General features: G+C 48.5%; 1 protein-coding gene across 1 annotated transcript; it reads right to left on the reverse strand.

The window, feature by feature from the left end:
• Positions 1–1,202: 1,202 nt before the first annotated feature.
• On the reverse strand, positions 1,203–20,036 carry LOC117066955 (leydig cell tumor 10 kDa protein homolog). Its single transcript, XM_033182955.1, has 3 exons — positions 19,958–20,036; positions 18,152–18,277; positions 1,203–2,294 (listed from the first exon to the last, which is right to left on the reverse strand). Exons 2-3 carry the CDS (start codon positions 18,156–18,158, stop codon positions 1,846–1,848), a joined length of 456 nt encoding a protein of 151 aa, XP_033038846.1. The 5' UTR covers positions 18,159–18,277; positions 19,958–20,036; the 3' UTR covers positions 1,203–1,845.
• Positions 20,037–23,219: the final 3,183 nt, after the last annotated feature.

A 23,219-nucleotide genomic window follows, 5' to 3' on the forward strand; every position in this document is an offset into this window, starting at 1 on the left:
GGGGGAGACTCTGTGGGACCAGATTGAATGTGCTGACCTTCCTCGGCCCTGTGAGGCAGCCTCACCAGCTCAGTCCTGTGGGAAGAGATGGGGGAAGGGTCTGGGGACACTCGGAGTGGCCCGAACTCTTTCTGCTCATTACACATGCTCAGCCCCAGGGGGCCCACAGACTCCCTTCAAATCCCGGCTCTGCTTCTCATGTTCTGCCCTTCCTGGTCATGAAATGGGAGGGATGGTGGGCTGCAATGCTGGCTCTGCAAGTGTCACCCTCCCTCCCTGCCTTTCCCGTTAGCCAGAGAAGCCGAGTATATTAGTCCATTTTCACACTGCTATAAAGACATACCTGAGACTGGGTAATTAATAAACAAAGGAGGTTTAATTGACTCACGGTTCTACATGGCTCAGGAAACTTACAATCATGGCAGAAGGTGAAGGGGAAGCAAGCCCTTTCTTCACAAGGCGGCAGGAGAGAGACAGAGCGCAGGGGAAACTGCCCCCTATGAAACCATCAGATCTCCTGAGAACTTCCTAACTATCACGTGAACAGCATGGAAGAACTGCCCCCATGATCCAGTCACCTCCCACCGGGTCCCTCCCTAGACTCATGCGGATTACAATTCAAGATGAGATTTGGGTGAGGACGCAGAGCCAAACCGTATCACCAAGTGTGAGAATGATGACAGGGTCACAGCCAACTCTGTAGGGAAGCCTACAACATCAGTCACCTCCACGAGATGCCATATTCCACACAGACACACAAATTGTGTCTACTAGCCACCCAAGAAAAGTAAAATCAACAGACCAGTGAACACTACATTTGGGGATGCAGCCTGGTGGAGCTGGGGATCTGGACGAGAAAGAAGCAGGGAACACTCCCCCTACTCAGCATGGCGCCCTGGGTGTGGTGGAAGTTAATGCACACAACTCATGCCCTGCACGTGCTGTTCCCTGCCTGGAACAGCTGCCCCACCCGACTAACTCCAACCCTTGCATGTTGGGCTCTGGCTGCCCCTCTGTGGAACCGTCCATGCTCTGCCACCTGGGAAATGGTGTCTCCCACCTCCATCCCACTGCCACCCCTTATAATGCCCCCCATGACAGTGCCCAGCCTGGTGCCACCCTCCCCACTTGGAGGGGAGGATTAGACACTTAGACACGAGGCCCTGCTTGGAGAAGCCTGTTCAGCACTGAAGCAAGCACCGTTTTATCTCAAGCTTCCCATTTTTATTCCAAACACAAAATAAAGAAGTTTTATCAAGCACATTTAATTACCACTCTTCCTCCTTTTCTCACATTCCAACAAACGCGATTTAAGCCTTGGCAGGCTCGAACAAATGGGAATCAAAATTCAAGTCACTTTACAACACATCCTGGAGTTCATTCATCCTCATGTTGATTGCTTCAGTCACCCCTCACCAAACATCTTCTGGGAGCCAGAGGCAGTGCTAACACCGCGGCATCCCATGGTCGTCTCTGCCCTCCAGAGGCTGCCAGTCTAATGGGAAACAGCTTGCTGCATCTTTAGCTGTCTGTCTATATGTCCCTGTGCTATGACAGAGAAATGAACAGAATGCTGTGGGAATACAGATGATGGAGGGAAGGACTAGACTAATCTGTCTGGAGGGATCAGAGAGGACTTCACGAAGGAAGTGACATGTTAGCTGGATTTTTTTTTTTTTTTTTTTAATGACAAACCCAGGTTTATTGCTCTGGGTTGAACCTGTGAAGGTAGGACCTGGGAAGGGGGACGGGGCAGATGAAGTTGGTGACTGTATCTTCCCGGCCATTGCTGGGTTCTCAGCACCCTAGGATCTGCTGCCCAAGGGCCAGGCTCCCAGTGAAGTTCTAGGTGAGACCCAGTGCTGGGGAGCAGGGTCCTCTTCCTGACAGTGCAGCCTGTGGGATCACCTGCAAGGTCCTATCATGGAGGCGGCGGCTGCGATGCTGGCCTGCGCTGGGGCCAGCGTCCTCAGGGAGGTTGTTGGAGGAGGTGGCAGCAGTCTCCCCTTTCTTCTTGGTCGGGGCCTTCAGCAGTGTCAGCTTCTTGGGCAGACTGTTGCTGGCTTTCATCACCACGTCATGTTCGATCTTCTTCCAGATCCCGACTTCTAGGTTCTTCTTAAGCTTTTGTTGCTGACCGACGCGCGCCTTCTTGGGAGCTGTAACACGACACTCTTTCCTCCGGCCCGGGTTCCTTTCAGAGGCCGCCGCTGCCTCTTCGCTGGCTTGTGCGCCTGGAACTCGCGCTGCCTGTGCGCTAGGATCCGGCACGCGGCAGAAGAGGTCAGCTGGATCTTAAAGGATAAGAAGAAAGGAAGAGATGTTCTGGGCAAAGGGAACACACATGACAATGCAAGAACATAGGAAAGGGCACTGTGAATTCCGAACACAATGAGAAAAATTCCGCACACTTGGACTCTAAGGTGCACGTGCAGGAGTATTGCTGATGAGGCCGGGGAGGAAAGCTGGGTCCACGTGTTGAAGGGCTACGTGTGTTGCTGTAGGTGGCAAGGAGCTGATGGTATCTATTTTGTAGAGAATTCACTCTGGGCAGGGTGCAGTGGCTCATGCCTGTAATCCCAGCACTTTGGGAGTCCAAGGAGGGCGGATCACGAGGTCAAGAGCTCAAGACCATCTTGGTCAACATGGTGAAACCTCGTCTCTACTAAAAATACAAAAATTAGCTGGACACGGTAGTGTGTGCCTGTAGTCCCAGCCACTCAGGAGGCTGAGGCAGGAGAATCGTTTGAACCTGGGAGGAGGAGGTTGCAGTGAGCCGAGATTGTGCCACTGCACTCCAGCCTGGCAACAGAGTGAGACTCTGTCTCAAAAAAAAAAAAAAGAAGAAGAAGAAGAAAAAAAATTCACTCTGAAAGCTGGGTGAAAAGCAAGACCATTCTGGAGTGCATAAGGTTCCCTACTGGGCACAGCATATTGGACCCTTGTAAAAGAGGATTGACTTTTTATGTTAAAGGTCTTCTTGCTACAGACTAGACAGACAGGAGTGGGGAAAGCAAATTTAATCTCCTAAATAGGGGATGGCACAGATTCCCCACTCCTGCCTCCCATGGCCATGACAGGCATTGCTAATCAATCACAGCACTACTTTCTACTGAGTCTGGTCTCAGCCCCAGATTCTTCCCAATACAGAGCTCCATGTTGCCACCACAATTTAGCCGAGGCGGCACATGAAATGAAGCATATTTTCCATTATTACACCAGGGAAAAAAAAGACTATTATTGACGTTAGTCCAAACCAAGCAACATCAGCTAGGAAAGCTTAATGTAAAAGTTCCTGAGAAGTACTATTCAAAATAAACACAACGAGTTGGAGGGGAAGAATCAAGTTCACAGCCTTGAGAAAGTAGCATTTAAAAGTGGCTGGGGGCGGGGAGGTCTTGGGCCTCGAGATTAATTTTTTTCCAACACAGCAAACTCACAGGTTAATCATCATAAAGCTGTCACTCTCTCCACCCTGCACTTGGAGATGATAAGCAACATTCAAAGCCTTGCCGCCACAGGTTTTACCTTCCAATTTGCCCTTTCACCTATAGGAGAAGGGAGTTGCAAAGTACAATGTCAAAAAGAAATCAATTAGGATTCCTAAAGTGGGTGAGGGGGTAGCCATATTCCTGGTCCAGCCCAACAAGTTGGCTGTTCCCCTGGCTAGAACGAGGCAAGAATCCATCTGGCCATGGCTCCCTGCCCTATCTCAGTCCAGAATTCCAGAACAACAGCAGGGCTCAAGTTCTGAAGATCGGGCTTTGTGCTCCAGGGGTGGCCTTTGGCAAGGAAATGGGACAAGTAAATACCACATGGGTCTTTTGATCCTCTGTACTTGACCTTTGCCCAGGGCCTGCATTTCCTTTTCATACCTCCCAGCCCCACCCCAAAAAGCAGAAGGAAAGCAATACTGTCCCCTGGGGTTCCCACCACCAAGTGCCCAGAAAAGCTGGAAAGGTGCAGGGAGAAGGAGTCCCACCCCATTCCCCTGAGCATGCTTCTACCTTCTGTGCAGGGTCCCACAAAAACTGCCTTTTTGCTTCCTCCTCGCCTAAGTAGGAGGCCCCAGCAGCTATGGCTGATCCCTAATAGGGTGGGAGCCCAGCACCCCAGACCCTAAGTCAGCCGGCATCTGTGAATCCTGAAGTTCCCTGACCCACAGCAAAAATCCACAAGGACCCAGCAAGCAGGGCAGGACACTGGAAATCTCAGCTAGCGTGGACATCAGAACTGGGAGACATGCATGGGAGGGAGGGTCCTTCTAGACCAGGACTGAGTCCCCAAGCCACTAGAGGCAGAATCCTTAACCCCAGCCTCAGCTTCCTCCCCTATAAAATGGGAATTCTAATACTGACTTTGCAAGTGTATTGGAAGGATTAAAAACTGGGTACAGGAGGAGCCACCTAACAGGGTAGCTGGCACACAGCAGGGGCTCAGCACATGCACAGCTGGCTGTCTAGCTGGACCATCCGCCTAGACCATGTGAATGGCAGGAGGCCAGGAGCCGTGGCTCATCCGTACTGGGTGGTGGGGAGGTGGCTGTTTTCACTACCAAGCAGAGAGCGAAGCTTCGGCCATGGAACATCCAACCCCTCAGCCCATGGTGACCCCTGAGGCCCATGAAATTTCAAGGAGATTCTGTAGGATTAGGAACAGAAGGAACTGGGCCAGCCTCCATCCAGCCTTTGCCTCTAGGACAGTGGCCTTTGTGAGACACATTCACTGCCAGCACCCCCACCTCCCGGGCCACCTGAATTCCTGGCAGGGTTTGTTTTCCTCTAAGCATGGCCAGGTCCACCCCAGAGCTGGGCAACCATTCAGGGAGTTCCCACAGCATCTGCCTAATGTATGTACCCCTATCACGTCAACCTCAGGCTGGGGTGGGACAGTCTGGGTAAATGGCTTAATAGCAGGACAGTCACATGCTGATATTCACTGCACCTTCCTCCCTTTCCAGCTTTCCAGCCTCAGCCCAGACTCATGATAGAGAGACCCATGCATCCCCTGGCAAGGGGGTTCCCCAAGCCATTCAGCTTTGTCCCCAAATATACCCAGCAAACCGAAAGCTCATCAGATGGTTGTCTCCACCCTATTTAGGGACCATCTTGTGCTCTTGGCACTCACTCTGGGAGACTATGCTGTATCCCACACAGCTTATCCAAAAACGATCTTCCCATTTCATCAAACTTTCCCTGAAAGCACTTGGGTAAACATTGCCTGTGACATTAAATTTCCAGTGTTTTTTTTTATGTGTGTGTCCCCTACAGATGGGACTCTAGACAACTGCCCATTGCTTTGCTGAGGTGCCAAGATAATTTCCTCCTTAGAAACTCACAGCCCCACAAATGCCAGCCATTGTCCAGGTGATGCCAGGTCAGACTCCAGCCCATGGCGGCAGCTTCTCTTAATCCCCTTTCACTGCTGAAAGGACACGCACATCTCCAAGTCATTGCAGCTTCCAAAATGCTTTCCCACCTTGATCTCTTTTGGTCAAAGTTCTGGGATTTGGGGTGGGCAGAAGGCATCATCTTCCTCCTATAACTGAGGAAACAAATGGGCAGAAAAGTAGCCCAGGGGCTCATGGAGCTAGAAGTGGCAGAGAAATGGCAACGATGTCTCTTGGCAGATCCAGAACACAACAGACACGTCTGTGCCTTGAATTTTTAAACTACTTACATATTCCTTAAGCTTATTTGGCTGCAAGTTGAAAGAGATAACAGATGGGACCCTCTGGTAAGGAGAGAGGGGAAGACTGGGCAAGATACACAGAGAGATGGGACATCTGCAGCAAAAAATAGTATTGATAGTATGAATAGGGACCATATATTGAGCACTTACTACATACGTCACATCTATTGTCACATTCTACACAACTTGTGAGATGATATCATCCCTATTTTACAGCTGAGAAAACTGAGGCTCAGAGAAGAGAAGTGACTGTGCAGATACTCACCCAACAAATGGAAAAGCCTGATATACATCCATGTTTGTCTGAACCCCTGACCCATCACATCAGCCACTACGCTGCTCCAGTTGCAGTCTGGTTCTGCCATTTCTAGCTCCATGGGGCACTGGGCTGTTTTTCTGGCCCTTCCTGTTTCCTCAATTGTAGGAGGCAGATCATGCCTTCTGCCCACCCCAACTCCCAGAACTTTGACCAAAAGAGATCAAGGTGAAAAAGCACTTGTAAACCTGCAATGAACTGGAACTGCCAAGCATCTCCCGGCCTTCCTGCTGAATCACAGAGGAGGACGTTGCCCCTCTTTTCTCCCACCACTCTACAGGCACTGGTTCCTCCTCTTCTTCTTGGAAATGCTTCTAAAATCAATAAGATCGTCGGCATCGAGCCCCAGTCATGCCAACGTCAGGCGCCTGGAACCCTGAGCCCTGCTGGTGGGTCAGCTCATCGCCCCCCTTGCATGATCCAGAGCAATTACATGCTTAAAATTCAAAGCCAGGTTGCACAGGGCCCCAACGTGGGAAAATGTCATGATTTTTCCCATGTGAACAAGTGACACAAAATATGAAAATAGCAGAGGGACTCCACCCCACCGCTGATTGGTCTCGCACAGCTAAAAAGGAGAACAGGGTTTTATGACGGGACAAGATCAACAATGAATTGGCTTGTAGGGAGGAAAAGAGATGATATAATATTTTCTGGAGCTAAAGGGACTAAAAATAGTGTGAGGTTTTCCAAGGGATGGTACTTGGTGGTGGTGGTGGTGCTTCAGGATGTGGCTGCTAATCATATATTGCAATAGCTATTGGCATGTTCAGAGCCGTTCACAGGGACTGGCTGCTCACCCAGCTCCAGGAACAAGGAACAAGGAGAGGGCCACCTGTCCCCATTATTGTAGCTTTGCTCCTGCAGTGCGCCTCCCTGAAATGCCCTTCCTTCAGCCCACACTGAGTCCAGACATCCCATGTCCTGAGCTCCAGCCAGCTCCTCCAGGCCACATTTCTCAAACTCTTCCCCAAATCACTCCAACAGCAGAGGAGAAATTGCAGGGGGCTGGGTGAAGGGTGAAATTTGAGACGCGCCTATCGACACCAACACAAGCATGAAATTTCCTCCAAATCTCAGTTTCATCCCAAGAATTCATGAAAAGATGTCATTTACTGTAAAAAGTTTAAACTTGTTTTAGTATTTAAAAATCAGTTTGTTTCCCGATGTCATAGTTATGTGGTTACTCAGAAGGGCTGTTTGCCTTGTGTGGTCAAGAGCTCCTCGGCCCAGTGCTGCCAGTGTGGAGTGCCCCTCAGTGACAAAACAAAGGCTTTTGCTGAGGACCTCAGAGCTCCTATGGCCACTGAGGCAACTCATTCACTCATCCATCAATTCATTCATTTACTCATCCAATATGTATTTACCAAACTCCTCCTAAATGCCTACTCTCAGGGACACAGCAGGAAGGAGTCCAGCCCTCCAGGAACCCCATCTCATGGAGGAGACAGACAAGGAGATTGTGTGTCACAGCTTGGTGACAAGTGCTCCAGCGGAGACTAATCAAAGGGGCTTTAGAAACTGGGCACTAGGGCTCAGGAAAGCCTTCCTTGCAGGGAAGGTGCAAGCCAGGGTGCAACCCAGCCTAACAGTGAAGAGCCATGTGTCATGGGGCAAGCCAGTTAACCACTCAGTTTCTTCATCTGTAAAATGGATATAATAGAATCATATGGTTTTCATGAGGATTAAATGTATTTAATTAAAGCAGTGCAAAGTGCTTACTATGGCACCTGATCCGTACTAAGTATTCAATAAATATTACCTACTGAGCTGGGACCTGAGGAATGGGTGGAATTGGGACGTCGGGGTGAAGGACAGAAAGAGGGGAAAAGAGAAGAGTATGTTTCATACACAAGGAACAACACACTTAAAAACAAATATTCAATACATATTTCTTGAATGAATACATTCTATAAGGGAAATTAAAAGTAATGCAATCTTGATAAACCACACCCTTTGTCTATTTTTTCCTGGTGAGTGTGTGTAGGTGGCACTGAGTGGTACCCGAGCCAGGCACCCAAAGGCAAGCCCACTGCACTTTTCTAAGCAGGATGTGAACTCCTTAAGGGCAGAGATCGCATCTTTCCCCTCTTGGGATCCCACATCTCTGAGCTAGGGTGAACTGCAGGGTCTTATTTTTTGATCTCCAAGGGTGACTCATTCACCCCTCTCCTCCCTCTTTTGGCTATTTCACCACCACTTCCATCCTGGGGAAAGACCTTGGCCAAGATCATTGGAGAGATCCAGGTTACCCACTTCATGGAAGGACCTGAGTAATGCAGGCTGGGGGCAAACAGCCCTGGATTTGTATTCAAGTCCTAGCTCTGCCAGCAGGAGGCTCTGGGTCCTTGGCTGAGTCACGTGGGACACCAATCCAGAGATGGTGCTCCCATAGGAGCAGGCTTCAGAGGTTTTGATGGGAAAGGATGACCAACTATCCTGGGTCTCCCTGGACTGAGAGGTTTTCTGGGATTTGGGACTTTCAGTGCCAAAACCAGGAAGGCCCAAGGCAAACAGAGATGAACTGGTCACCCAGCAAGGTGGCCCCAGGGAAATCATTCTCACCCCCAAACTTGTTTCTCCTCTCCCACATTCTGCCCCCTCTACCTCCCCAGACCTGAGTCGCAAGTCAGCACCAAATAGCATCAGAGTCCTTTAGCTTCTTGGCTGACTCATGGATCTGTGTCTTTGCAGGAGAAGGAGAAAGGATGAGGAAGAAAAAGTGTCTGGCATTGCCCCCATGATGCTTCCACACTCGAGGTTGCGTCAATCCGCTGTTTGAGGGGGAGGACTGGGCCATGTTCTCTCAGAGAGTCCATGTAGGGCCAAAACCAGCTAGCCAGGATGCTGGCAGGGCAGGGGAATGGAGAGGTTGGTCCACTCTGCTCTCAAGAGGTCAGGGTGATGGAATTTATGACCTCTGGTGGCGCTGAGCCCACCACTCCTCCCCATGAGGGCTAATTGGACTGGTCAGTCCGATGCTGACCCGCTAGGCAGAGTGTGGGCAGGAGGCTGCAGGGGGGTGCCTTCATCCAGGTCCCAACCCCACCCACGCTTGGAAACCCAGGACGGTCCCCTGGGGCCGCTTTTCAGATCCCCTTGGCATGTCCGCCTCAGAGATCACAGCAGGCTCTCCGTCATCCCATCCGAGAGACCTCTCGTGTTTTCAATAACCGATCCCCATTTACATCCTGGCTGGGGCTTGAATGCCAGGCTATATTAGGCCATGCAGAGCCAGGCCTGTTATGCTTTCTTGTTAGCCACATCACATCATATTTTTATGATGCCAGTTTTCTTCCTGAGTTCTCTAGAACCACCTCCGTTAAAAAAAAAAAAAAATCACACTTGAAGGTCCAAGGGCCCCTGTAGTTCCCAACACAGTCTGGAAAGGAACCCTCTGAGACCAGGTACAAAGAACTGGATAAATCTGAGGCAATGAGGGACGGTGCCTGTTTTTTCCATCCCCTGCAGCTGCCTGTATCCACCACCCCAAAGCCCGACTGAGCCTCTGGTTCCTTATGGCCCAGGGCAAGAAGACAAAGATTCAAGACTCTTGTAGGAACCAAATGCCCTTCCTTGGAGCAGCGTCTTCTGTCCCTCCTTGTCCCCCTGTGGACCCCCAGCACTTCAGTGTGGGGCTCCTGTGCTCTGTCATCCACCATGTCCATCAGCACTGTGTCAAGGAACATTAGAATTTGCAAAGTGCTGCCTCACCCGTGGTCTCCTTAGACTTACCTTTGGAGTGAGGTGGTAGGATACCCATTCTGCAGATGAAAAAGTAGAGACAGTGGAAAGGGAGATGGTGTGCTCAAGTCAGGAAGACAGTAAATAGGAGCGTCAGAGCCCCTTTGCATGGCCCCTGGGGCTCTGCTCAGGGACCAGGCCCAGCTGCCTATACAAGTCTACACACTTGGTAACCCAAGAGGAGCTGCTGTACATTTGAGTTCCTTTCCCAAAAGTACACTCCTGGAGGTCAGAAGTCCTGGAAGCACTGTGCCCTCTGTACTGCACTCCCTTCCCAGCCTCCTCATGCCCAGGACAGGCAGCTTCCATAGGGCTGGAGACTGGGGCACCCAAGAGGGAAGAAGTGCTTTCTGTGACTTTCCACTCGTTCTCTGCCCCCAATTTTATACTAACTCTCTCTCTCTCTCCCTTCATCTCTCTCTCTCTCTCTCTCTCTCTCTCTCTCACACACACACACACACACACACACACACACACACAGAGGCACATCTGGGATCCAGAAAGAGACCCCAGACCATCTCAGGTGAGGGATGGAGGGGCAGGGTCACTCCTCTGGTGAGCTGTAAGTTTCTTCCCTGGTCAACAATTGAGCATGCTGCCAATGTGTTGGGGGCTATGGTTGAGGAGGGGCTCCCAAGGAGGCGCAGTGGGCGAGCTGAGGCAGAGGTGGTAGGAATAACGGCCTGCTGCTTTGAGAGCAAGGCTAGGTCTTCCTGCCTCCATGGGATCCTGAGGATATGGCTGCAGACAACAGAGGATCAGGGACCAACTCCAGGTGTCCTCCATGCTTCCCATCCAAGAAGAACAAGGGCAAGTCCTTTGCCCATAGTTCTTTGGCCATTAGCCCCTCTATGTCCTTCAGACCCCATGGGGCAGGACACAGACCACCTAACAAAACTGGCCCAACAGAAGGGCTGGCCCAGAGGAAGGACCCCACATCACCAGGGCAATGGACCTTGGTTAAATGGCCATGGTTGCTTCCAAGTCTCTAGCTCACCCTCAAGCCATGAATCCAGGTCCATTCTCAATGAAGCTAATGGGCCACATGAACCTTCCTCGTACAAAGAAGCAAGGTTCTAGCCTCCTTATTTCACTGAACCCCCACTCCCTGGGCCACCCCACCCACACCTCTCCTCCCATCCCTAACTTCTGCCCTCAGGCTCTTCCCTCACACTTACTGGCCAACCCCATCACCATGGCAGCAAAGGCCCAAGGGTAAACAAGACGGTACCCAACACCCTCGACATGTAGGCACTGTGCTAGACCTCGGGTGGGGAGCAGGATAGGCACAGCCTTGACCCACCCAGCACTTTCAGGCTAGAGAGAGAGGAAAGGCTTACATAGAGCAATAAATAATAAATAATCAAATAATATGGTAAGACAAGGATCCAGAATATATCCCCTTTCATGGTGTGATGAAGCAGCCCAAAAAGACTGTAAATGGGAAACATGGAGGAATTTGGTGAGCCAGTGACACCCCAGCTGGGTTTTGGAAAGACAAAAGAAATGTGATCCCCAACATTCCTCTCTTCCTCAAGACAGACATTCCTCATTCCTCAGGTGAATGAGGAACACAGGTGTGCAGACTTCAGAGTCCACACGTTTGACCACAATGCTCCTTTATTTTTCACTGGATTCATGTACACACATAGATGATTTACAGAGATTATTGGCATTTACAGCATTTTGTGCCCAAATACTGTTGCATAGTTTTGAAAGCTGAACTTCTATAGAAATGTGAGGGGAATACAGCAGAATATTTAAGTGCAGAAAGTTGGCAGCCCAAATGACCTATGCTCTCAGCTCATCTGGCTTCACTTTGCCAACTAGATCAAATAATGTCCCCAAAATGCAATGCACAAAAATACATACACATTCCAACAATGTCTAAACCCATTTCTGGAAGGTTTCACCATGAAATAAGTCACTTGGTGGCAACAGCTCCTGTTACAGGACAGCCAGGATTTGGGTCATGCCTCTGGGACGATGATGGTGTTGTGCTATTTGCAGAGCCAGGAAATAGTTGTGAGAACAACTGCTCTGTCCTCTTTAGAAACATGCAAATGGTAAGTTGGACCCTGAGACTGGAAGCCCAGATGGTCAGAAGTCCTCCACCTCCTATCCAATAACATAAGAGAATCCCAGAAATTGATGGATAACTGAAAGTTCCTCCACCCTCCCAAGGAGTTGTTCCAAGTAACCTTATATACTTGACCTGTTGGCCCCCATAGGACAGTATGTGGGTTATGGGTTTCTGACCTTGGTTTGATGGACTCTAGAGAAGTTCAAAGAACTGTTTAAGGCAGTGTCAACTTAGTTTGAATTAGAAAGTTGATCATAACACAAGGACAAAATGACACCCAACTAAAGAAGCAAAACAAAGAAACTCACTTCAAATTCATGCAATCTTTGAGCATATTGATGAGGTGACTTTGACCCAAAGGTCACAGGACTATATCTGTCAGGATTTCCTTGTTGTAAGTGACAGAAAATTCAACTCAGATTGGCTTAATTAAAAGAACAGGAAGGTATTGGCTCATGAAATTTTTTAAAAATCTAGAGATAGGTCTCGCTTCACACACAACTAGATTAAGGACTCAATTGGTGTCATTAGGGCTCCATTTCTTTTCCTCTTTCAGAGTTCTTCCATATTCCATGGTGGCCCAGGTTGTGGATGGACATGGCACATCCAGTGGGAAAAAACACTGCCTCTTTCTCAACAATTCCATTGAAAGTCTTCTGGCATCTTATTGGCTCTGACCAATTCAGGGATGGGCCTCTGGCCCACTCATTGTGGTCACAGTGGGGGATACAATGGCAGGCTACAAATCTGGATTTAGCTCATAGAGTCACCTTGGAGCCCACCCCAAACACACCAACTGAGAGTAATACATAGATGGGAGTGAGGCTATTGCCAGAAGAGGGAATGATGGCTGGGGAACCACAGACATTCACCACATAACAAGTGGGTTGATTTTCACGCGTGGCCTCTATCCCACACATGACCCTGATGAGCTACAGACAGAATCCAATCCCTTCAATACCATCACCATGGTTCTCTCCGCCCCAGGGAAAAGAGGTTGCTGGGAGTGCTGCAGAAAAGCAGGGAATATGCAGAAGGTACAAGAAAGTCTCCAAACCCACAAAGAGCCTGGAGCTGACACCTCACAAAGAGTGTCATATGTCTACTGCTTCCATCAGTTTTGCTCCCATCCTGCTCCCAGGCAGGGAAATTGTCCAGATCGCATCTGCAAAGCTGAGATCAGCAGAGTCTGAGTCATCCCTGCCCCATGATAGTAGGAGCCCAGGGCTGGGTCAGAGAAAATGTGCATAAGACATTCTTCATTATATTGCTGGGATAGAGAGTGAGGAATCATTATCACCAAATAAGTATCATCATCATCATCATCATCATCACTAAGAGGAGACAAAACCCATAAGACAACAACAGCATGTACCGAATACAAACCAAAACAATTAAAAACTGAGAGCAAGTGACCACATTAGTCATCAGGACAACTGAAGTAAGATTGGGCAGCACGAGGCAAGTGAGTTGCAGTGAGTGATTCAGGACTAACACTGCGAACACTGAGCACACACCAGAGCTGCTGCAGATGAGCAAGGGTGGTGACGGGGTGCCAAGACCCTGCCCGACCCAGGCCACACAACAGAGAACTCAGAAGAAGTGGCTGTGAATACACGCCCAGGTGACCCTGACTTTGAGGCTCTGCTTCAGCAGGTTCCATGGAGGGTGGCATGGAGGACAGGAGTCACCCAGAGAGCAAAACAAAGGCTGACCTTTGTTGCTGCACACACAAAGGATGACCAGGAATGGTACTGTGAAGCCCGGAGCCATATGAGCTGATTAGTTCTGACCCCCTTCCCCTTTCTGGTTCTTCCCTACAGATCCAGGGCCATCCTTACTTAATGAGCTGAGACCACCTTTTGTCTCCGGCCCAAAAGCTGGGAGAAGAACACCTTCCTCCAACTCCACTGTCCTGAGCACTGGCAGACTCCTAGATCAGGGTTCTGTTTTTAATCCCTCTCCCTGTGTTTAAAAGCTAAGACTTTCTCCCAACTCAAAGCACTCATTGCCATATATATAGATATAGAGAGAGAAAGAGGGAGGAAAGGCATATATATGTATAGTATATGACATGTGTGTGTATCCCATACACACACGCTTGTGCATGCACACACATCCACTCCTCCATATCCTCAAGATCCTGCACAAAGCTATTCTCTCTGAGGATCCTTCCACAACCCTCTAGGCAGTGCTTATCACAGCCCTTGACAGCCTATAGGTGTGTGATGGTTACTATTAAGTGTCAACTTGATTGGACTGACGGATGCCTAGACAGCTGGTAAAGTATTGTTTGTGGGTGTTGTCTGTGAGGGTGTTGACAGAGGAGATCGACATTTGAGTCAGTGGCCTGGAAGAGGAAGACCCACCCTCAATGTGGATGGGCACCTTTAATGATCTGTCTGCATGGCTAGAACAAAGTAGGCAGAAGAGGGAATAGCTGGCTTGCTGGGTCTTTTGGTTTCATCTTTCTCCCATGCTGAATGCTTCCTTCTCTTCCTCTGATGCCCTTGAAAGGCTGCAGGTTTTTTGGCCTTTGGACTCTTGATTTACATCAGTGGTTTACCAGGGGCGCTCAGGCCTTGGGCCACAGACTGAAGGCTGCACTGTCAGCTTCCCTGCTTTTGAGGCTTTTGGACTGAGCCACTACTTGCTTCTTTCTTCCCCAGCTTGCAGCCTTTTGTGAGACTTTGCTTTCTGATCATGTGAGCCATTTCTCCCTTATACACTCCCTTTCGTACAGACATATATCCTATTAGTTCTGTCCCTCTGGAGAATCCTGGCTAATACAAAGTGTATCCACACAAGTCTTTGTACATCCCATCTTCACTCTGTAGTTGTTTCAAGCACAAAAATGCATCAGAGCGACAGCTCTTGGGAAGTCAAACACCTGCAGATTTCATCAGGTTTGGTCTTAGCCCTTGTACCAAATCAATCACTGATAATTTAAGAGCAAGGACTTTGCCAGCCAGGAGACAGGCTCTTCCGTGGTGGACAGCACTTCCTCTGTCCTTAAAACATAAGCACTTACATTCTCTTTCCTGCGGAACTTAGCCCCCGTGAGGTGAGCGATTTCCTCTGTCTTTGTGCACACCCAGTGTGGAGCAGTCATATAATATGTGTGCTTTGTCACACTCAACACCATGTTCTCATTTTTGCATTCACCATTCCTGCATTAACGTGGTTCTCAATGGTCACATCTACTGACTTAGGTGTATTTCATCATATTAACTCATTCATCCACCAAATGTTTACTGGATGCCTACTATGGGTTGTAGGTGACTGAAACTCAGCAGGAAACAAAGTCCTTGGATGTGGCATCATAAACATGCAGCCACAAGCTATGGGAAGATCTGTGGACTGTGCTCCTGAAGAAGTGGTAGAGCAGAAACTGAACTCTGAGTAACCTTGGCGTGTCACATAGATCTACCACAAAGTCAGAATGACAATATGCACCCACTGGTGGGACTGCATGAGAACTCAGATATGAAGAGGGCATTGCAAACAACCCTGATGGATATGTGGCGTTATGAAAATATGCCATGTCCCTATGAGTGGACATCAGATAGTTTTCAATGCTTGTTAACATAAACAGCCTTATTGTGGGCATCTTTTTTCTCTTAATATTAGTTCTTTAGTGAGTGTTTTTCAAGAGTGCGACAATGGAGAAAAATATTGTAAGTAATGTTATGGCTCTTCTTACAATATTGCCAGATTTCTCTCCAGAAGATAAGGCCCAATTTGCATATCATACCAGTATGTATGAACACATGTGTTTCTAGAGGGGCCATTTAAAATATTAGCACCCAATAGAGCATGAGCATGCAGCAGTCAGAACAGACACCTGCTGTCGACCTCCAGCACAGCCATGGCTTTCCCGGCCTTGCATTCTGTGATTTCTCCTTTTTACTGTGATTTTATTATGTGACTTTATTATTTCCATATTTTGTTTTACTGTGAGATATCCTACAGTTGTTCTCAGGCTCATTTCTTTCATTGCTAGAAAGTTCTTCCATTAACCAAATGCAGATGCATTTATTTCCCTATGTGCCAACCATCAACATCGATATCAGACTCCTCTTATTATAAGGAATCAGTCTTAAATGTGCAGGATTGGAATTTTTTCTGAATATTTTCTACCTAATATCTTTTCCCATTGTGTTGATTTCCTTTTTGGTGAGACTGTTTTTTTTCTGCTGTAAACATCTATTTTTGAATTTTTATGAATTGATTATGTCCATCTTCTCTCATCACAGCCCTCATTTCTTCAATAGACAGTAACATATCTTCCCTCTAAACTGGAGACACTATAGTGTTTCCTTCTTGCTTTCAAAGAATTTGTCATTTTGCTACAAAAGTTATACATGATCATCACAGAAAAATGTAAGAAGAAAATTTTAGGAAAAAATTGACTGCAAAGGTAACTACTAACAGTTTGTTTTTCCAGTTTTTTTGTCTTTTTATTTTTCAGTTTCTCTGAGATCATACTCTATTGGTTATCATCTGTCTTTTTCTCTTAAATCTATATTATGAATAGTTTTCACATAGATTTGTTTTCTTCTTAAATACACAAAATATTCCAGTATATAAAAGAAATAAATGTTGCAGTGTTAATGCCCTATTATTGGTGAGAACTACTGATTCTAATTTCTTGCATTGTCTATAACACAATGAGTTACTCTCGTTATTTACTTTATCTCCAACATGAAACTCAGGACAGGAATTAGATCTTTCCCATTTTGTATCCTCAGGACTTAGCATAGTGACAAATTCACAGTAAGTGCCAAATAAATAAGTAAATAATAGCTAACCATTATTGAGCAATTACTTTGCACCAGACATTGTTCTAAACACTTAACTTACATTAACTTGTTTGTTTCTTACCAAACAAAAAACAAAAATTTTTACATATGAGTAAACCAAAGCATAAAGCAGTAAATAAATTACTCCAATTAGTTCCCTTCACTTCCTCCTATTTGCTCTGCCCTTTCAGAACTTACACTGGGACAAAAACAGGGAACCCTGGTGCAACCCTGAAGTGAAATATGGATCCACAGGCCACATTCCACAAAGCTGGGGGAGCAGGAGGCAAGTGTTGGAGATGGGATCAAAGAGTGTCCAGAGATTACACAGAGGCAGCCCTGCCCCCAGACTTATAGCTCACAGGACCAAAGCCATCTTCTACGTCAAATGCTGAGTTATTACTGCAAAGTCATTACCTCGTTTAATTCTACAGCAGCCCCATGAGATAGATAATATTTTACCCACTTTTACTTGATGCCGTGGGAAAGAAAACAACACATCCAGGGTCACGTGGACTGCCAGAGTTGAGGCCAGGATGCAAACCCCAGTCCATCAGACACCACAATCTAAGCTCTTCTTAGCCCCACGCTGGAGAGCTTTGGAGAACTCATGAGTTAGGGGCGGCTTATAGGGTAGAAACCTTTCCCTCTAAGGGGAATATCTGCATTTCTCATGATTTCCCTTAGGTTTACGTTTTGTTTTGTTTTTCTTTTTTGAGAGAGTCTCCCCATATCACCTAGACTGTAGTGCAGTGACGCGATCTCCACTCAAGGCAACCTCCACCTTCTGGGTTCAAGCGATTCGCACGCCTCAGCCTCCCAAGTAGATGGGATTAGAGGCATGCACCATCATGCCCAGCTATTTTTGTATTTTTAGTAGAAACAGGGTTTCGTCATGTTGGCCAGGCTGTTCTTGAACTCTCGGCCTCAAATTATGCACCCGCCTCAGCCTCTCAAAGTGCTGAGATTACAGGCATGAGCCACCACACCCAGCCCTTTTGGTTTAGATCTGAAACTCTTCTGACCAAAAGCTCTCCAGCAATGGGCACAGAAGAACTGGGGAAGATACCAGTCTGTAGCCCCAGTTCATTTGAACGAGAAGAAAGAGTGATGAAAAGACCCTCCCTCAGAGTTTTCAAGAATGGGAGGGCAGGGGGCAGGCCCATGAACAGCTCCTCTCAGTGGCAGCATGGCGCCCTCTGCCATGTACCCTATTGGGCATTTGCCACCTTTGGAGATGGGGAGTGGAACTGACAGCAAGACAGACCCAAGGATTAAGCCTCAGTATAACTGATGCCAAACCCCAGGTTCTTTCCACTATTAAAATTTTAAAGTGTGGTGGTATAGCTTGGCTTTAAAGTTTGGGTGTGATTTTGAGAAGCAGCAGAGGGAGCATGTATATGGCATTCCACATGCAGGAGAATCGAAGCAGAGTTATGGCGGCAGAAACGAGCATTATGTTCAGAAGATAGTTAAACCAACCTGTGGTGCAGCAAAGCAGCAAGGAGCACTAACCTCGCATCAGGAGACCTCAGTTTCAAGTCTAGACATGCATCGTGGTCGTTCAGGTCTCGTATGGGTCTTGGAGTTCTTCTAGGCCCACCCTCTTGTGCTATTGAAGACACAAAGTCTTCCATCAGGCTGTAAAGAGAGAAAGCTAAGACCTAAGAGGTCAAATCTCTATCACAAATCACCCTAAAACACTGCCCAGCCCAGCCCCGCTCAGCCCAGAGCAGTTATGGGAGCAAAAGGAGCTGCCCAGCTTCCAAACTGGAGAAGAAAAGGTTAGCACTACTGAGCCCCTACCAGATGCCAAGCGTAGGCCTAAGCAACCTACCAAAACACTGGCAACTTCCTCTACAAGTTACATGTGGAGAAACTGGTGCTTAGCCATCTGTTCAAGGTTAAACCAAAGCTATGTGATGGAACCAGGATTTTAATTCAGAGCTTCCTGATTCCAAAGTTTCAGCTTTAAAGTGCCCTTCTCAGGAATACCAGCCATTCCCTCCAAGACCTGGGGCATGCACAGTGGGAAGCTGTCAGCACCTTCAGAAGGGGCGAGGTGCTACCCACACTATTGGAACTGGGACTTCGGGGAAGGATGCCTGGCAGGCACTGCTGGCAGAAGACCCCTGCAGCCATTGCTAAGTTGTGTCCAGACAGGGAGAGAGCAGGGAGAATCAGCACATTCTCCACTCTCACTCCTCCACCCTGATCTGCTGGTGGCTGCTCTTAGGCAGAACTCAGAGAGCACAGAAGAAAGAGTAAGGGGACAGCTCACAGGGCTCAGCCCTCCAGGGCCCAGCACGGACAAGGGCAGAGACTATAGTCGGAGGTGCAAGTAGAGAATATCTAGTGTAGAACCCAATGCTCCCTCCCCAATGCCTTCACCTGGGCCACCCTCTCTGGGAGCTCCTGGTGGGGATAGCTCCATTCCAAGCAAGTGTTCAAAATGGAAGGATTAGGTTTCAGGCAAATGTGGAGGGTCATAGGAAAAGGCCCAGCCAAGAGCCGTGAGTTTGCTGCTGAGAGCTCCTCATGGCAGGCAAAGTAGACATCCCTGTCAAGTCACAAGTTCCCTAACTTCTTGGAAATGGATGACTTTTATCTTTGAGGGCCTGAACAGCCTGGCACAGGAGTCAGCAGTGCGAGTTCCAGATTTTGGGCTTATCAGATCTTCTGATTCCCAAGCAGAATCCATGGAGTTGGCAGGGGTGAGTCCTTGCAAGCTCTCATTCACCCTTGATAATCAACTAGTCTTTGGGGACATGGAGTGCTTGTGCTCCACGGTCTCTCCTCAAATCTTCCCTGGCTTGTTGTGTCGATAAGACGGTGATGTTCGGAAACAAGAAGCGAGTCAGACCAGGTCAGGTCCCGTGGCCTGTTAGGTCAATATACCACCATGACCAACTGAATTCACGCTCCAGGAGATGTTTGCATTTGACCATGAATAGGAAGCTCTGAGCCAAGGAGAAGATGGAAATTCACAGAGGGTAGGGGCAGTGGTATACAGTATTTTGCAGGAAAGGGAAGCTCTAAAATCCCAATATCTGGGTCTGCACAGAGACTGGCGCTGCCACTGGGTGACCCTGAGGGAGTGAGGGTTCCTGGCCTTCCCTGTGGTGTCAGCACCCTAGTCAGGCTATTAACGCTCTGAGTTACTGCTCCCAATACCCCTCCCCTAACAGTCTCCAACCAGCAGCCAGAATGATTATGATTGTTCTGAACCAAAAAAAAAAAAAAAAAAAAAATCTGATCATGTCTCTTCCCTGCCTAAAACACCTCTCATGGCTCCCCATGCCCTCAAGATAAAACCTTTACCTGTGGCTGCATGATCTGGACTGTCCTCCTCCAGCCTCGCCATTCTCACATCTCATGGTCCTATTAAAGTGGGCTTCATAAGTTGCTTGAACATGCAATGCCCCCCACCCCTGGCACTCCCAGTCCCTTTGCTGGACCTATTCCTGCCCATCTCTCATCTCTCATCTGACTGCACACTTCTCCAGGCTCCCTCCCCAATGCCTTCACCTGGGCCAGCTTTCCCCATGGTGAGCCCATCCACCCTGGCGCCTGCATCACTAGGCTTACCACTTGCTGGAGCCCACAAAAGAAGAAGCTTCCCCCACAAAAGAAGCTCTCCCCTGCACAAAAGAAGAAGTTCTCCCCCCACAAAAGAAAAAGCTCTCCCCCAACAAAAGAAGAAGCTCTTCCCCTACAAGAGAAGCTCTCCCCAAACAAAAGAAGAAGCCCTCTCCCCACAAAGGAAGCTGTCCCCCAATACAAGAGGAAGCTGTCCCCAATAACAGAAGAAGCTCTGTGAGGTAAAGATCCTAATTAGTTTGCTCCCCACTCTACCCCAACACCTAGTACAAGTAGAGTGATGTTAGTAACATTAGCTTGGGGCGGCTCCAAAACATAGTTGAATGAATAAACGAAGGAAAGACTCTATCATTCCTTCATTAAACGTCTCCGTGTCTCCTCTAGGGCTAGGGCATAAAAAACAATCCCTTAAGTGTGTCCAGTGAGCATGCTGAGAACAGAGCAGCGGACTCCCCAGTGCCCCAGCCTCAGTGGCCATCACTGCTGGGCAGCTCTGAGCTCTGTCTGAGCCACAGACATGGGATGGGGATTACCCAGAGAACTGTGGCCAAGAGCCAGCCACATGCGTCCCTGGGGCTCTCTCTCTCTCACCTGACCAGGTGACAGGGAAGACAGGGAAGAGGATAGTGTGTGTGTGTGTGTGTGTGTGTGTGTGTGTGTGTGTGTGTGTTTGTCCACGCACGCATGCGCACATCCTCACACAGTCTGGCCACACATAATAACCCCACACACAGCCTTGCATCTGCATAGTCAGGGAGGAAGGAGGGCCTGTGCTTTTCTTCTACAGATGCCCAGTGACCCAAGCAGCTGGCCCTTGGACAAACTGCAGAAAGGCAGCTGGCCTCTCTCCAGCCTGTTCCCCAAAGTGCTGTTACTCTGCCTTTCTCAGCCTTTGGGTTCTACACTAGATATTCTCTACTTGCACCTCTGGCTATAGTCTCTGCCCTTGTCCATGCTGAGCCCTGAAGGGCTGAGCCCTGTGAGCTGTCCCCTTACTCTTTCTTCTGTGCTGAGTTCTGCCTAAGGGCAGCCACCGGCAGATCAGGGTGTGGGAGTGAGAGTGGAGAATGTGCTGATACTTCCTGCTCTCTCCCTGTCTGGACACAGCTTAGCAATGGCTGCAGGGGTCTTCTGCCAGCAGCGCCTGCCAGGCATCCTTCCCCAAAGTCCCAGTTCCAATAGTGCGGGTAGCACCTCGCCCCTTCTGAAGGTGCTGACAGCTTCCCACTGTGCATGTCCCAGGGCCCTTGTAAGTTTCTCTTAACCCTGCCTGTACCTTGCAAATAGTCCGTTTTCAATTCCCCTTCTCTCATCCCTTCACAGGGTGCCATCTTATTTTTCTCAGGTACAGATTTTAAAGAGGTCTCAAGTCCCTGCCCTTGAAAAACCTGGGGACAACATTAACAGCCTCTCACTCTTGCCTCCCATCCCTTCCAGAATTCTCTGTAGTCAGATAAACTGCCCCTTCCACGGAGAACAGGATAGCCTGGAGGATACAGAATACGCCTGCCAGAGAAGCAGGGTTGCCTGCCCCAGAATGTGCACATTGCATCATCCCATCCTCCTCCTAGATGGGCTTCATTGCCCCAGAAGGGGAGTGTCATTCCACCTCGGGGGAGCAGGCTCGCAGGCAGGGAGGGGCCAACTGACATGACAAGCAGTGAGACACACCACGCTCCCCTTTAATTTCCTTTGTGACCTCTTCCCCTGGTGCATACATGTATACCCTCACATGTCAGGCCCAGGTGAGCAAAGTGGTCCTCAGTGACCATTTGTGCCTGTTTACACACACACAGATACATATACACACACATCCATAGACACTCACATGTTACACACACATATACATAGGCTTAGCTTATGTTTGGAAAACACACCAAACCCTTACTTCTACCCCAGCCTCCATGAGGCCAATGGCCCTTAGCGCCAGCTGTCCCTACAGAGAGCACATGGCTTGGCCCTTCCCGGCATGCCTCACCTATGGCCTGGACAGAAGGAGAGAGCAGACCCGCATTTCATAGAATTATAAAATGGATCAGTAGAAAAGCCCCATGAGATCCCTTAACCCAGTGTTACTCAACAAGTGTTCCAGCAAACATGATTCACTGAGATGCTCTGTAAAAAAAAAAAAAAAAAAAAAAAAAAAAATTCCACAGTCCAGGGAGTTTGGAAACAGCACACCATGTCATCCTCGCTCAGACAATCGCAAACCACATAGGCACATCAAAGTCTCCGAGAGATCCTGAAGGAGAGGTACCTGTTAAAGACTGCTTACCCCAGCATTTCACCAGATAGGTGGCAGACAGGGAAGAGATGATACAGAGGTGATAGACAGTAGAGACAGATAGAATGATAATGTCAATAGATAACATAGATATTATAGATAGATTTTGTAGTTAAATTAACAGCACAGAACACACTTTTAAATAATATTAGACCAACCACTTGCATTTTATAAATGAAGAAGCAGGGACTCAGAGAGGGATTTGCTCAAGATCACATCACTGGTAAAAGACAAAACCGGGCCTAGAACCCAGGCCTCCTAATCCTCAGTCTAGGCTCTTTCCAATAGGCCCTGTTCTCTTTTTTTATATTTAACTAACTCTCAGCCCCAGGATTTCTGGTAATCAAATAGATCAATGCTATTTCCAAAACAAATGCGAGTGTCAGTGATTTTGCTCCGACTTGACGTGGTCTCCCTCTCCGGCATGCCCTCAGCTGAGGAAGGTGCCCCATCCTGCACCCCAGACTCTCAGGCCCACTGTGAGGGGTGGCAGGGCCCAGGGCAGAGGCCCAAGGGCTAGCCTGGCACCGGGCTCTGGACCTGGGTACCTGGATCCTATTATGCTACTGAGTCAAGGAGGTAGACTTCCTTACAGGTGTCCCTGAATGGGGACAGGACCTTGTCATGCCATCCCCAAGGATAAAGTTGGATGAAAGCTGAGGTCTGACCTGGGCCCAGGTGCCACTGCCCAGGCCTGGC

Source organism: Trachypithecus francoisi, unplaced genomic scaffold (assembly GCF_009764315.1).
Source record: "Trachypithecus francoisi isolate TF-2019V2 unplaced genomic scaffold, Tfra_2.0 Contig01579, whole genome shotgun sequence".
NCBI classification, from domain to species: domain Eukaryota; kingdom Metazoa; phylum Chordata; class Mammalia; order Primates; family Cercopithecidae; genus Trachypithecus; species Trachypithecus francoisi.